At 37.9% G+C, this 16,803-nt stretch overlaps 1 protein-coding gene across 2 annotated transcripts in view; it reads right to left on the bottom strand.

Moving 5' to 3' along the window:
• ano8b (anoctamin 8b) overlaps positions 1-16,803 on the bottom strand; it is a 43,491-nt gene that overhangs the window by 23,761 nt on the left and 2,927 nt on the right. The window contains exons 1-2 of one of the 2 annotated variants that reach the window (XM_086088803.1): positions 16,515-16,627; positions 522-632 (exon numbers count right to left, since the gene is read on the bottom strand). In XM_086088803.1, coding sequence (XP_085944929.1) covers positions 522-588 — 67 coding nt within the window. In that variant the 5' untranslated portion in view covers positions 589-632; positions 16,515-16,627. Of the gene's footprint in view, positions 1-521; positions 633-16,514; positions 16,628-16,803 lie in introns of those variants that run through there. The other variant, XM_086088802.1, reaches the window with a different exon arrangement.

Genomic DNA, 16,803 nt, shown 5'->3' with positions numbered 1-16,803 from the left:
TTTTTTTTTTTAAAATGATCTAAGTACATTTATTGCTATGAGAATAGGCCTGTCAAAATAATAACATTTTTAGGATGATCACAATAAACAATAGTAACGTTTTTTATGCCACTGATATAGTGACGATGTTATAGCAAAAAATAATTAAAGTACATCCTTTTTAAAAGAATTGTCATTCATGTGATAATAATAACAATAACTTTACATATGAGATTTACATAAAGTTGTGTTAAAATCTATAACACTTTTCAGTTTTATTATTATGATTATTAGTACTGTATTAGTGGTAGCATCATTATCATCATCATCATCATCATCATTTTTATCATTACAGTAATATATGAAAGGCCATTTGTGATTGCAAGACATGGAAATTGCATGTGAATCCCATTATGGTTGAAAACTGGTCAATAATTGTCAAAACACATTATATTATGTTGCACAGCAGGGTTTTGTTAAAGTATGAAGAATGTACTCATTTGCATGTTATAGAAAAACATATGTTTGAGTGTTTGTTTGACCTGCAAATGTCATGAGGACATCACAGTTCTCCGTGGGCACCGTCTTCATCCACGACTTATGAGACATGACGTGTCTGCCAGCCTGCAGCAGCCTCTTTCCAAACAATTTATCTGCGTGGGTGACAAAAGCAGAAATGAGGGACAAACACAGAGAGTGGGTCACCTTTTTTTACAATGGCACAGTGGATATGGCTCATAAATTTGGCAACCCTCTTTCGACTGGAAACATTTAAATATCAGAGCCACTCATAATATAAGATTGACAGAATTCATCAAGAGCTACATAAGGTTATTTTGTGCCAAGCCAACCACAGATGCTTTTAATGTGACCATTCTAACGTTTTAGCAGTAGAAAATGGCAGATCTTTATCTCTGCTTGCGCACTCCATTGATGTATCATCACCATGCAGCTTATATTTTTGGTTTTGATAGAATTCCTTGAATAATAATGAATACAAGCCTGGAGAGAGAGAAAGTGTCTATTCTATATGAAGCTTTACTGCCCAAAGAAATATACAGTAAATGTATTTAACAAAGTTGTAGACAGTTACATGCACACATGCTCACAAAGAGAGAAAGGTCAAGGCCATAAACCATCTGCAAGCAAGTAATGCAGTAAAACACATAAAAAGCATCAATGCACCGTTACTTGGTGCATCAGCTTCCTGGATCGCAGCAGTGAGTAGTGAGAAGAACGCCAGCACGCAGTGAAAAGCTGTTACTACTGTATGTGACTTTGCTGCTTGCTTAATTTTTGGGGGAAAGAAGGTCCTCGAACTGGTGGATACAATGCTGCTCTGTCATCATTGTACAGTATGTCTTCAACAGGGGTGATTTGATTAAGTACAGCCAACTCTGCCAAATATAGCAAAACAACTCTATTAGCGGAATCACAAAGGGAGTTGCCACTCTTCTACCTCTCAATAGTAATACAAGAAAATAATTAGCACATTCAAAGAGCTGTGAAAAAACGAGCTTTAGCAATATTTAGACAGCTTGACTTATGGCCTTATTGAACAGAAATTTTAAATTTCCATTTTATATGACTACATGACCAAATCAAATCAAACTTTATTTATATAGCACCTTTCATACATGAAAATGCAACTCTAGGTGCTGACCTGGGGTATGTCTATACCTGGGGTCAGTAACCTTTCCTGTCAAAAGAGTTATTTTAGGCCAAATAAATCACAAAAATTCAGTTTGAAGCTGCAAAACATTTGAACATTGTGATGAGCAAAACATTGTATTCATGTTAGTCTAATTTGCTGAGGGCCCGAAAGTTAATTAGAGCTGCACTATAACAGGAAAATATGCAGCATCCATTACTTTGAGATTCATTTTCTTCTTCCTTTGATCTTCCATTTTGGATTTTTTGTGTGCAATTTTTTCGGACTTCGTTTTTCATACATTTTTAGACTTTTCCGCCTTTCTATCAAATCTCCGACATTTTGGGTAAGTTTATAGACATACTGTATGGTAATTTTCTGCCTCTATCCTTTTTTGGTGCATTTTATGGCTATTTCTTGACATTTTTTCTGCCTTTTTTGCTATCAACTTTCTGACATTCTTGGCAATTTTGTGGATATTTTATGGTAATTTTCGAGATTTCTTTTGTTTTAATACATTTTATGGTTTTTTTTTTTTAACATTGTCTTTCCAGCATTTTCGTAAAATTAATTTCCTGACTTTTTTTGTGTGTGGCAATATTGTTTATATTACATGTTAATTTTCGGGATTCCTTTTTTTGTTTTTGGACATTTTATAGTTACTTTTTAAACATTTTATGTTTTTTCAACAACAACAAAAAATGTGACTTTTGCAGTTTTGTGTACCTTAAAGGTACTTTTCGGGATTTCTTGGTTTGTTTTTTGACATTTTATAGCTATTTTTCTCATTTCCATATTTTCTCTTCTTCCTTTTTATTCAGTTCTCTAACATTTTTGGTAAAATCATGGACATTTTATGGTAATTTTTTCTTTAATTAAAAAAAATATATTAATTTTTTTAGCTCTTTAGTCCCTCTCCTGTTATATATATATATATATATATATATATATATATATATATATATATATATATATACATGTGGCTCCAGAGCCCCAGGTTGCAGACCCCAGGTCTATACAATACGCCAATATTGCATTACTTAATAATTAGGCATTCCCACCATTATGTTTTCCATGTACCCCAAACTCTCAAACAATCAATTACATTACATTTTTAATTTTAAACCCAGAGTCTTTCTATACGTCAGTTGTATATTTTATGTTACATGCACCATACCGGGCTTCCCCAATCTTGGTCCTCAAAGGCCGAAGTCCTGCAGGTTTTAAATGTTTCAGTCCTCCAAACACACCTGATTCATATAATCAGCTAACCTGGTAACAATCGTAACGTTTAGATTCAGGTGTGTTGGAAGACAGAAACATGTAAAACCACAAACATAAACTTAACATCACTATTTTACATTTAAAAAATATATAAATAAAACCTGCCCATAATATAATGTCATAAGAATTAGGAGGAAAAAATTCTGGAGTTGAAATTGGACATTGGACAAGATCATTGCTATAAAAATAATTGCTTCTGTACTCACAAAAGACTTTGACAACCTTATCCGCTTCCCGCTGCTCTTCCACTGTAAAGGTCGTTTTCCAACATTGCAACAGTCCGTTCAGAAGAAAGAGCTTGGTGGTATTTAACTTTGTAATCCTGACAAGTACCCACAGATACTGAAACGTGACTGGCCACACCGTGCATTGGCTCAAATGCTGCAGACAGCATGGTGGCATGACAGCCATTCTAATGAGTCCTGTATTCATTGCTGTGGGCAACCCACAGGCCAGTAGCAGCCATCAGACCACTTTGAATGCTTTCAGACTGCTTCAGTTTATCAGCACTGTCTGAGCTGAACAATAGTTTTTCTTGAATAACCCATTTATCACCCAAATTAACTATTGCCATTATCTAGAATATTTTGGTGAAGTGTTGGTTATGGGTGTGAAGCGGGCAATCTTTCAAAATATTGAAAGCTGGAAACAATCCAAAGAGGTAGTGAGATTTAGTCGTAGCAGTAATGTTTTGTTAACTCCCTTTATTCCCATGGAAACTTCCAGCTATGTCACATTGTATGTGTAAAATGAACAGGAGGGTTAACTATAAGGCAAATACTATTTTTGGCAACTAATATTCTTAATGAATCAAGAATCCATTTTTAATCCAAACAAATTATTAATTTCTAACTGTCTTGAGGATACCCTTAACTCTACTGTTTGAATTTAAAGATGGCCACTTAAATATCTTTTTTTAATGCTAGCATCATGACAACGTCATTGACGAGACAATCACCAACAAAAGACACGTAGAGGCCACGTCTTGAAGTATAAGTCTGTTTTTAGGGGAGAGACGATACAACTCATCTTTTTCCAAACGGTTCTAGTTTTGACGAGTTTTTCACATTCTATTGTTCAACTTCAGGTACTGATTTGACAAAGGTAATCAGATTATCATTACTAGTTGTGGTACATTTATAATGTAGGTGACAAGGGAAGGGGAAGTCTGGGGAAGTCAGGGGCAGCTGTGCTGTGTATTTGAAATGTAGATGCTACATCTGGTAATACCACTTCGTACATCAGGTACTTGTGACTTGGGCTGGGCAATAAATTGAATTAATTCGATACATCGTCATTTTAAAAATCACATCGTTGAAAATTTGCTAAATCGTGAAATCAAATTTTGTCTTCTGGATTATTAAATAATGTTCTTATGTTCTGATGTTTTTGTGAGTTGCAATTTTGCACAAGTGGCAGAATGGGTGGTTTACAAGACATGTTTACAATAGCTGCCAACTACTTAATTGTGCCATTAAAGCACAAACTATAAATATTAAATTTATGTTAGAACTAATTTAAAATCAGTATACATTATTGTTGTCTTTACATTTTGCACAGAACGAGAATGTGAAACAGGAAACGGAAACACAGAGCAGCCTTCCAAATTAAAAGCATGGAATTCATAACAAGATATAATTAAACATCACACACTAAACAGCTTGAGGAATTCTTAACATGGTATATATTACTAAATTACTTGAAGCCCTATTGTATTGAATTGAATTATTTGCACTACACTGTATTCCTTAAAAAAAAGTTGTACAACCACGTATTTTGATTGGGAATTATTTTTTCCTGGCCACTGGATTCTTTGTTTTATCTTATTTATCTTTTTGTTTTCATTCATTTTATTGTGTGCTCTATGCAAAATGGCCGATGAGCAAATTGAAAAAAATATAATTGCCATCAATTTCATTCAGTTTTAAGGAAATGTGCTGTAGTTGGAATATATGTCTTTTTTTTTGTATTATCTGTTATTGAAAATTGTATGGATCGGCACTTAGTATCGGTATCGGTGAGTACTGAAGAGTTGAGTATCAGTATCGGTCTAAAAAAGGTGGTATTGAACATCCCTATGGATAGTTCATATTCAGGGTTTTTCCTGTGTACAAAATTCAGAGGCGGCCACCTCCACCTAATTTGCTCCCCACCTCCAGCCTGAGCCACTAATACCTTATTTTAACTCGGCGGAAACGTATTTTAACTGCAGTTGCGGTGTTACGCCACTATGGAGGCTATATCAACAGCAGTGCACCGGGAAAGACCTGAAGCAACAACCGAAGAAGAAACAGCTTTCTTTTTTTTTAAACTTTAGCGTACCGAAGTTGCACACGCCCATTTCCTGGTTGCAAAGCAGAGGTGGCGCACTCCAGCCATCGCCAATTATTTATTTTTTCAAAATTGTCCAACCCTACCCAGCATCATTATTTTTCGTGTATACTAAAACCAAACTTTGGAATGCTTCTGCTTTGAGACAATATAAGAAAAGTTCAGAAGCAAAACACACTTCTTGCACTTATTTACAATGTAACAGGAATTGAGAAGTAAAATAAATCATCAGAAAAGCAAACAAAGCATTCCTAGGAATTTTATTACTATAAAAAGGAACCTGCTTTTGATTCCCAACCCTGGTGTCCGTGCAGGTACGTGTACGCATCCAGGCGCCTGAGATAGTAGAAAGTGGCAGATAATTAGGGTAAAGCCAGCGATAAAACAGTATAATTATTAAGGTCATCCAATCTTGAAGTCCTTGCTTGCTGTGTAAGGCTGCTTGACAAGTGTCTACTCTCAATGTGTGACTGCAGCAATTTAGTTGCATCTACCACGCCAGTTAGTTTATGTATTGACATGGGCATACTTTGGAAAAATACCAATATACTTAATGTTAACACTTTACTTTTACACTTTACATCAGGGGTCTCAAGCTCACCTTATGTGGGGGCCGCTGGAGGTACAATCTGGGTGTGTCTTGGCTGCATCAAGTAATCCACAAAAGAGGGTCAAGGGAAAATCACTTCTGACACACTCCACACTACAGGATAATCACCGAGGCAAAACTTTTAGCCTCCTAGACACAAAATATATTTTTATGCCTCCAACTTTATGGGAACACTTTGTGGAATGTGTTTTCAATACAATGTCCACTAAAGGATGCTTAGATGAGTTTGGTTTGGAAGAATGTGACAACATATGAACATATAAAGGCCTCAATATTTGTTCCCATATGTATGAACTCCTTTCCTGTTGTTTGTTTTTGCCTCTGTCATCATTGCCAGCCAAGCTTTTATTAGCCCACCTTTGCTTGCATATCTACTTGCATTGAATTATATTTCCTCTGCGAGCTCTTCTGCCGTTCTTCTCCATTATGTGGTCACTCACAATGATTTGCGAATACAGCTCCTCGGAATAGAGGTGGGGTAATGGGGTGGGGCTTACCGATGAAGACAGCTTAGAAGTTAGCTTCAGTAAATCAGCCTTCACATAGCAGGGTTATCGGTTCTACAACTTGTTTCATGGTTTTGTTGGGGTGAAACAGCTGCAAGAAAAGGGCATGACATTTGACCATTGGAGATCTGAATGTACAGTATATAAAGAAGGTGATTATTGATACAATCAATATTTTAGGACTAGAGCCATCAAGTGAGAAAACTGGTTCCCGGTGGGTCTCAATAGGGTATTTCAATGTGCCTGGAATACAGCCTACTTTTCAATTCAAGCGATCTACTTTGGTTCTTTGGTTTTAGACTCACATTAAACTCAAGAAAATACAGGAGCAGTAAAAGCCTTCTGTGTCCCACATTCATACATCCATCTTTTCCTCTGTACCACTTATCCTCACTAGTGTCACATCTGTGCTGTGCTTATCATGCCGGTCACGTTTTTTTCTTACATCATCACAACATCCTGTTTCTGCCAGTATTGTTTCGGTGATAAACGTCTTTTGGTCGGAATAGTGGAGCAAAAGTTTGTCAGCAACAAACAAATATTTAATAATTTTTTTAATTTTCTTAAGTCAGTCTATTTAACAGCCACTCTTGCACGAGTGGATGAAAGAACAAGTCTAGCGCAAAGCACGGTCTAACTGTGCTCACAGGTGGACTTTTCTTTCTTTCGGTATTTTCACAGGCACACGCAGTTACATTCGGGCATTCGCACCGTTGTTGGCATGAACACAGCCGACTTGATTCCCAGCCAATGAAAGTAGCTCATCTTGTTCCCTTTCAATTCAGTGCAGAGAGGTGCAAGGTCAACACACATGGAGTCCATGCAGGAGATTGACGCGTGCAAGGTACATTTGTAAGGAGCAATAAGAAGATCTCCACTTGAGGATGTGATGGAAAGCTGGCCAGGAAAATCACAGCATAGCTCATTGCTACAGTAAAGTGGGTACTCGTATCCACCCCATATCTGTGCCATGGCGAGGGGAGTGATTTGAAAAATATATTAAAGATGGTAATAATAATAAACCAGTCCGGGTTGTACTCTATCTCTGGCATAAGTCAGCTGGGATAGTCAGTTCAGTTCACACATGACTAATGAGGATAAGCAACATAGAAAATGGATGGATGACTCCAAACCAAAAGAACCACAATAGGACAGCCACAGTGCTCACATAACATTATACAGTAGGTGCCGTATCACTAAAGCCATCTTTCTATCTTTATTGCATAATTCTGTTTCATTCAGCTGGTTTTTTAGAGTTAAAAATCATGAGCGATTTATCTGTGCTATATACTGTATTATTAAGATGAGGTGAAAAGGGAATAGGAGCTGTTTGTATTTATTCAGATGAGAAAAAACATGACTGTGGTGAATCTATTGAACACTTTTTCAGGCTGAATGGAATATTCTCATGAGGGGATTACACATTATGAAAAAGCAAGTGGTGATGAGGAAGACAGTAGAATGAATAGCCGCCTTTGTCCAGCAAATAGGGCTCATACTTGCATAGTGGGCAACTGGCAGACTTGCAAAGGAAGGGATTTCTAATGAACTCACAAGAACAAAGAATGTAAATTACACATCGGAACAATGTCCAGTGAACTTCTGTGTCACTTCTGTCTTTCAAGGTAAGTTGTATTTCCTATTCCTGTATCTGTAGTGGTTCCATATTTTTGCCTATATGGCGTTTGACAAATATACAGATAAATTAAGCCTTGCCAATTAATCTCATAATACTATGTTGAAAGGTCATTACTCTGAGCATTTGGACTGGACTGTCTTTCAAAAATGAGTGAAAGCACTTAAGTGTTAAAGTGGATGACGTTACCATTTATTGCACATGCACAGTGGAACGATGACGATTGTATTTCAAGTTTATGCTAAAAACACTGTTGTAATAAATTAAGCACAGTGGAGTACAGTACAGCTATTCGTGGAGGACAGGGACCGGGCTGACCCGTGAATAGCGAAAAGTCGCTTATAATTGACACCCTTAGAAATGCATAGAGGATTTTTTATAAACACAAATATAATGTAACCTGTATAATTATATTGAATTATAATCAAAGCCTCTGCTACCGTGAGAGTGAGGCCATCAGAAATGATGCTGTGCGCGGTAACAACAAAATCAAATCAAATCAAATCAGCGACTTCAGCACAATTTAACAGCTGACCTAACCAATCTGTGTGATTACGTGAGCCTCTGTAGATGGAAAGGGAGTGAGCTCAATAAGTAGAGGAGCCAGTAATTATTGTGCATTAGCGCATCATTCCTCCCATTTCCATTCAGCCTCAATGGCAGGCAGAGGAAGACACCATTGATGACTAAGGCAGCTTTGATTCTTCATGCCTTCAGAAAAGAAGCTTAAAGACGATCAATGCAGTTTTTCCTCTGACTCGTTTATCTCAGTGAGTTTCAGTACTATACAGTACTGACTGGAAGTCAAAAGAGACAAGCATATTTAGAAGAACACAAGTGGCAAGGATAGTGGCCTCCTGTTGTGAGAGACTGCAAAGCAAACTATGCAATTGATGTGACAGTTTAAGTCATGCCATTACGTAAATTAACCCTCTGAAGATACAGTACATGCAAAGAAGCTCATTTCTTTAAGTGAAAACAATTGCATTCCAAGACCTTCAAACAAGCAAGGTGAATTTCATGTGCAAATACCGTAAGGTGGTTTAAGAAGTACATATGCAGTTTATATTCATATCAATTTCTTCATGCATTGACCATTTCAACCTTATTGAAATCATGCCTCGAAACAATAATTAAGAATTTTAAAACCATATTTGCAATGCCCTTGTTTGGCCCTTTATGTGTTTGTTGCTGATGGACACTTCAACCGACTGGTTTATAAACAATCGATCATAGCGTAATGCAAATCGTAAAAATGCAGAATGAGTATTTCCAGATTGTAGTCATATATCACACACACAGACACGTCTCACATGATGTATATAGTGTGAGAAGCGCATGGGTATGACAGCCCCTGCTTCATTTAACGGCAAAACACGGAAGCGACTATCGAACATTAAAGTCAACTGTTAAGCAGGCAATGAAGCCCAGCTAGACAGTTTATCAACGCCGGCTTTGTCCTTAATAACTCATTAGTTGCCTCACGCCATAACAGCAGCAGATGAAAGGAGTATGGCCGCTTGCACGCCAGAGAAGACACGAAAATACACTGGCTAGCTTAACGCATGCTAGCAGCTTGCTATGCCAAGCAGATGGATGTAAAATTACCGTAGTCCCAAAAAAAAAGCACTTCATAGAATGGATGGATGATGGTAGGAAGATCAGACTGGGTTCTCTCTTACGGCAGTTTACGGGGATGGGGGTGGGGGTGGGTCTTTTTTTGTAATAACTATCATTGCTTCAAGCATTCTCTTCAGTTCAGAGGCTGCATCAAAGCCTTCAGTATGTTCTAGCATTAAAAAAACACACATAAAAAACGTGTAAATACGTATTTGGAAGCATGGTAATATTTAAAATAGAACATATTTATACGTTTTTGGGAGTAAATGAGTTGAAGGTGCATTGTGGAATTTAAAATGTTAATGTTAAAGATTTGTCTATATCATGCATGCTCCACCAATGCCCAGATGAGTACAAATAGCCCTGCCATTTTAACTGCGACTGCGCCTATTAGCTTGTATCTTCACTAACTAAAAGTAAACTGAAACTAAGCATTTTTCAAAGAACTAAAACTACTAAAAACTAAGACAGCCGCCCTGAACACTAATTAAAAATAATAAAACAAAAAAAACAAAAAACAAAAGAAAAACTAACTATAATCAAATTTCCAAAACTGTAATAACCCTGGGCCATAGGTGGCAGTCGTGAGTAAAAAAGTAACAACGAACGCACCTTTAAATAAAGGTTGATGCTGAGTTGCTGTAACCGCGTAGCGCATACAGTATGTGTACTCGATATGCTTTTAAAAAACTGCGATTACGGATTTGAAGTATAAGTCCAGCCCCTAAGCACTATATATGACAATAAATGAAAATATATGACAACAACGATCTGTCGTATCACTCAATAGCAACTGGTGGGTAAACAAAAAGCCCAGACAATGATGTCATGTCCGTTCCTAACATGGTGCCGCACATTTAAATTAACCAGAGGGATTGTGGGTATGCTGTTTGGGCAAATACAAGATTAGACACAGACGCCAAATAGTTACTAAACTACACAATATTGCTGCGTTAGCCCCATCAATGCCTAAAGAATGTAACGCCACAGGAACACTTGCAAATAAAAAGGTAAAAAATAAAGTTTTATGGACTGCAGCGTACCTGAGTAATTGATAGAATAGTCAACAGAATAATCTATTCTAAAAAGATGACCGTAGTTTGTTGACAGCCCTAATCCAAATGTTTTTTTTAAATATTCCCACTCTCATTTTGCTAATTAGAACAAGCATAATAAGCAATAAACACTGTAATAAACAAAGATGAAAGATATCCCTCAAAAAATGTAATCACAGAAACTGCATGTACTTTTTGCACATCTGTTCGGTTGTTAGTTGTGAAATTGTAAACAGTAACAACTTAAATTAATTTTCATGCATGTAAAACCCCAACACAAATTACTAAAAGTTGCTGAATGACAGTGAAACCTGCCTTGGAAGTCACTTGAGGTGACATAAAATAGATGAGTCATAAGTTTTGAGATTTTATGTTTTATTGATACAGAACTTCTACTATAGCATGGCTGTTCCTTGCATCATGGCCACATTTGAAGGTTAAATAATGTTGTGGCTTATAGTGAAATCAAACAGGACATAATGAATTGTGGCGCCTAGTGACAAATGCTTCCAACCTTTGAGCTTCTACATGAACAAGGATAAGTGATTAGAAAAGGAAAATTACTTTTCATAGAACTCATTTTGGAGAGACCTCTCACAGGAAAAGCCAGAGCAAAGCTTATATCTGTCATCTCCAGCCGTGGGCTCTATTGTTAATGTTAATGTCTTGTTTACCCCATTGCAGAGCTGCATATAAATCAGTCGCCAGACACACTTCAGTCAGCGATAAAGACCAGAGGCTGACAAGTAATGATTCTGATTCTACAGTGACCATAAAACGGCTATCAACTAATACGTTTACCTTTCCAGGACCAATTAAATTTAAAAGTAATAATGATTTATATAATATTGCTACATTAATAAACTCTCTGAGCAGTATTGTCATTTTCAAGGCACAATTTTTGATAAAGATCTTGTAAAAGTGCCTTGGTGATTGGCTGACAAGTTGAAAACCAGTCCAAGCTGTACACCACCTCTTGCCTGAAGTCACCTGAGATAGGCTCCAACTCAACCACAACCTCTGTGAGGATAATATGCAATACAGAACATAGGTTGATTTAACTTGTAACACATCACGGTGCATCATGGTTATATGTCCCTTGTTCATCTTTATCTAGCATCTCCTCTCCAATTATGAACTGTACGTTTCTGTTTCAATCTCTGGAGGCTGTCAACGGCTTGTGTGAAACTCCACACAGCATTCCTCACCCTGGTCTTTGGATTTATCTTGGCTTTGCCTAGCAACTACAAAAAAAAAATTCACAGGATAAACACACCACAGGCTGACCCAATGCACGTTTCTCCACAACACCAATGACAGAAGGAGGAGGAGGATGGTTTGTGAAATTGCTCTGATTGCATTGAATGAAGTCTAAAATCAGAGATGCAATCAATGCGACATGGTAGATAATTCTGCACAAAGCAGCATGCCATCTGTGCGTCAAGCATATTAAGCCACAGGCTGTGCGGCATCATGTTCTGCTTCAGTTTGATCAACTTAATGGCAAGAAAACAGAAAAGTCGAAACCAGATCAGGACATTAAAGGTAACTTAGAAGTTGGATGGTTAAAGGAAAAGATCCATTATCTGTGCCGTTTAAACCATTAAAAATTGAGAATCTAGGGCAAATAAATCACCACTGACACAACATATGCTTTATCACATCTTCAAGAGGGGTTTGTAACTTCCTGAACAGCACTTTGTAGTTTGTGACGCAGGTGTGCCATCATCGCTGTGTGGATTTTTAGAAACTAAACCAGCAAGAACTGGGAAAAAAAACTGCTGCTTTTGGCAGCAGCATTACTGATCAGGCACGCTCTCTGTGCGTCTGTGCTCTCAGTTTGTTGTAGAATTTTCCGCATCATGCTTAAAGGTTCATCAATTTGTCTTCCTGTGCTACCACAAAGACACACCAAATTACAACCGACTTTCTCAGTTTTTAATGCTGGAAACCAGCATACAGCACACTTTACATAATTTACAAACACTATTGCAAAGAGTAAAATTCATCAAAACGTTATCATCCAACAAAAGTAATATTCATGTAAAGTTTGTCCAAGAATTCTGTCTACTCTGCATTGATACTTTTAGTTTTATATGGAATCGAATTACACACAGAAGAGATTTCATTAGGTTACTGAAAAACATCAAATGCTTGATTAGAACTTCATACTTTTCAAAGACAAGGAGATAGCTCCTCATAGCTCCTCCAGCTAAGACTGTGCTGTGCTGCTATTAGGGGTGTAAATTGCCAAGTAGCTTGCGATTCGATCTGTATCATGATTCATAGGTCACAATTCAATTCGGTACCGATTAATCCCGATACGAATCTATAAGTCAATTATTGCGATTTTTTTTTTTACTCAAAATTGAGAAAATACTAATCAGTAAACATGTACATGTACACTGTAAGATTTGTATGAAAATTTACCTCAGGCTTATAACTGTAAACCACTGTATTTAACAAACAGTTGCAATCTGTTTCATGTTTGAAAAGCATTGAAATTAAATTTTAAGGCTTAATGTTCCATTAATGTAACATTCTTCCATGCTTAAAGTGTGAACCCTAACCCTACTTAAGACATTTTGTTGAATATTTCCATCAAAAATTGGTCGCAAATTAAAAAAATGTTAACACCCCTAGCTGCTATGTTTAGCGTCAACCCAATTTTGAGTTTTAACATGTTTCTCATACAGTATTGTCCACTTGTGCTTACATGCGTTCTCTCCAGGCACTCTTATATCATCCCAAGTACTTTAGCTAATGCTGGCACTATTGCTTTCAACAGTTTTAAACACGGAAACACTTACCACTATCTCTGAGTGGCGGCAGACCTGTACAGGACGCTGTGTGTGACTTTGCACTCCGTTCCCGAAGCCAAATAGCTGGTGCGAACAAATGTATTTATTTATTTTTAATTTGGTGAATATGTGAATGTGCCGATTTTAAGTGCGTCACTTCTTGTCACGACGCACGCATCCGTACCCGCCTATGCGAACTACGTTGACTATAAGGAGCAATCGCACCGCCAGAAAATGCTCATCCTCGTTTGGTGTTTAATGGACCATTAGCCAACATGTCTGTGGTGTGGGCACATTTCAATTTATATTGTGCATGGTTAAAAAGCCAGTGCGAGATAAATATTTTATAATAATATTATAATTTTAATTAATTATAATATATGCAATGAAAGTAAACATTTGCATAATTTTTTTTCTGCGTTTTGGTTTTCGTCCAAGTATTTTTCATTTTCGGTTTTCGGTTTCGGCCAACCATTTTCATTTCGGTGCATCCCTAATTAGAGTAGGTAAAGGCAATTGAGCAAACACTCAAATTTGCTGTAACCAAGAAAAGAGTATAATTGAAAACACAACTATGGAAACTTGTGTTCCTTCACCACAATACTTCCAAAGCTCAATGGAGGATAAACGGATTGGGCTAGCATATTTTGTGGATGCTGAGAGACAGTCAAGCATTCATAGTTAGTGTGCAAATAAATGCTCAATGCATTTGACACACACATAATATGTAGTAATATAATGTAGACCATCTGCCCAAATTTCAAAACACGTATTCACTTTTAAATATTGGTATTATTGTGTATCATTACAGACTGATGACAACCATGTACTGTATGACTGTATGTCATATACTTCAAATTGCCAGTCCAGACATGAATTGTATGACTGTAGTCCTCAATTCATATTCTCAGCAGCATATAAACACACAATCCTGCTGTTTGGCGCAGGTGGCGAGTGCCCAAACATCCAACCACTGGAGCTCATAAGTACCAGTCCCAGCCCAGAAAAATGGAGTTAAGAGTTAATTTACTGACATTCCAACTTTGACAACATCATCAATTCAGCATTCATAATTTATAATGGCACGGCAGTATCTATTACCACAGGTTTCTGCAAAAATATGTTTAATAAGTGGGAAAAAAATGTTTACAAATAGCATGTGTTCCAATAAAATACATCGAGGGAAAATCTATTAAATTGATTGTAGCAATAACAATGTTTACTACACACTGAACAACTCCTACTGTGCACTTTTAGTGTCAATGGGTGTGTAATAAATATAAGCGTTATCAACTGGCACAATAGTTTCCAAATTAGCTTAATGACCAGCCTCAAATATTCCCTTAGAACAGGCAACAAGTTCTCTGTGGAGCATGCAATACAGAAATTATGAGAGAGACAATAAGAGATCCAACCAGAGAGATTGATTAATTTGGGAGCCATTAGGGCGCAACACACCGCTGGTATTCACATTGCATTCCACAACATCAGCCCCTTCGTTTGAGAGCTGTGGGAGGATGCAAAGCCATTGGCTCCATGTGACTGCTGCTGCTGGGCAAAAAAATTCAACGTGCCGCTCTCCCTCTCAGCTCTGCCTTGCCTGTAGTCTGCGCTACTGTACTTAAGTGATCCGGGTGACAAGGAACCTGACTCGAACTGTCAGAAACAAGGCGAAGGTAGGAAAGGAGAGTAAGTCAAGAGAACAAATCTCTGCTTTCCTCATTTTCCAATGCATATTGCTGACTGTGAAGTGTAACTAACATAACCGGGCATTAAGATTATAAATAAGTCCACATTGTGAATCACCCCGCTGTGTCCGAATGGACTTTACACATAGGCGTTATGTTTCTTTTTGAGCAGCTTTACTAGCTACCACCTGTACACAGCTACATTTTATAAATGGTTAGGGAACAAGAAAATGAACTTGCAGTTCACCAAGCACAATACAGATGGAAAAATACTTGCTTGCCATTTCCTCCCACACAAAAAGATACTAGATAAACAGGAGGAATTTTATTGATGGTTTGAATTTCTAATAGTAATAGCAATCCAGCTATCAAATGCAAAAGCACACACTAGGCAAGTCATTATTGCAGGACCGTGAAACACATGCAAATCCCAAGAGTAAGGGGAAAAACCTGGGGGGGGGGGTATTTCAAATATGCCGCCCCATCATCCTGAAATGATTATAAAGACTTCAAACATTTCTGAACACATCACCCTCAATGACTTTAAAGCTGTATTGTGGAGTTTAAAATGTTAATGATAAAGATTTTTCTACATCATGCATGCTCCACCAATGCTTGGATGAGTAAAAAGAGCCCTGTCTTTTTTAATTGTGACTGAGCCTATCAGCTTGTAGCTTCCCTTCAGTGTGCCCCGAACACTCCACAGTTTCTTGCAGGTCGGGAGGGGTGGAGCGTGATGTTATGCTCGTCCCCATAGACATGATTGTAATAGTTAGTTACAGTCTTGATTAGACAAGAAATTATTGGTACTTGTAACATAGCGATAACAAAGCTGTCGTGTTAGCTAGCATACGACACAATTGGGAGGGAAACTCAAAAAAATCAAGAGGCCGGCTTCAAGCACAGCCCAAACTCCAGCTCAAACTCCAAGAAAATTGAAGAAAAACAAAGAGCGCACGTACTCACACGCACTCTGTGCACAAGCTTGACACAGAGGCTGCAGTAACTTTTTAGGCCAGAGGTGGCAGTCGGGAGTAAAAAGGGACAAACTCCACAATGCACCGTTGATTTTAAGGGACAAAGAAAAACACTCCTGATGAATTTCTTGAAATTGTTTAACAGGAACTTAGCATGTTAAATTTTAAAGCTCATGATGGTTTCCCAACTACTGCACAGACAAAATTATTCATTTGCCAGTCAATTTAAATAAATCAAGAGTCTTTCCTATGACAAATAAGCCACAAAAGATAAAAGGCTGCCAGTTAGGTGAGGAGTGTGATGAGTCATTGGAGTAGACAAGCCTCACTCTCTCATACAGAACACAAATTATCCATCCAACCATCCATCATCTACCGCTTATCCGGGGTCGGGTCGCGGGGGCAGCAGCTTTAGCAGGGAAGCCCAGACTTCCCTCTCCCCAGCCACTTCAACCAGCAACTCCGACCGGATCCCAAGGCGTTCCTATGCCAGGCGAGAGATATAGTCTCTCTAGCGTGTCCTGGGTCGTACCCGGGGCCTCCCGCCGGCGGGACATGCCCAGAACACCTCTCCAGGGATATGTCCAGGAGGCATCCGAAACCGATGCCTGAGCCACCTCAACTGGTTCCTCTCAACATAGAGAAGCACCGACTCGACTCCGAGT

This window comes from Leptonotus elevatus, chromosome 11, assembly GCF_054856555.1.
Source record: "Leptonotus elevatus isolate MCC_2025b chromosome 11, RoL_Lele_1.0, whole genome shotgun sequence".
NCBI lineage: Eukaryota > Metazoa > Chordata > Actinopteri > Syngnathiformes > Syngnathidae > Leptonotus > Leptonotus elevatus.
This window is presented reverse-complemented; position numbering and strand designations above follow the sequence as displayed.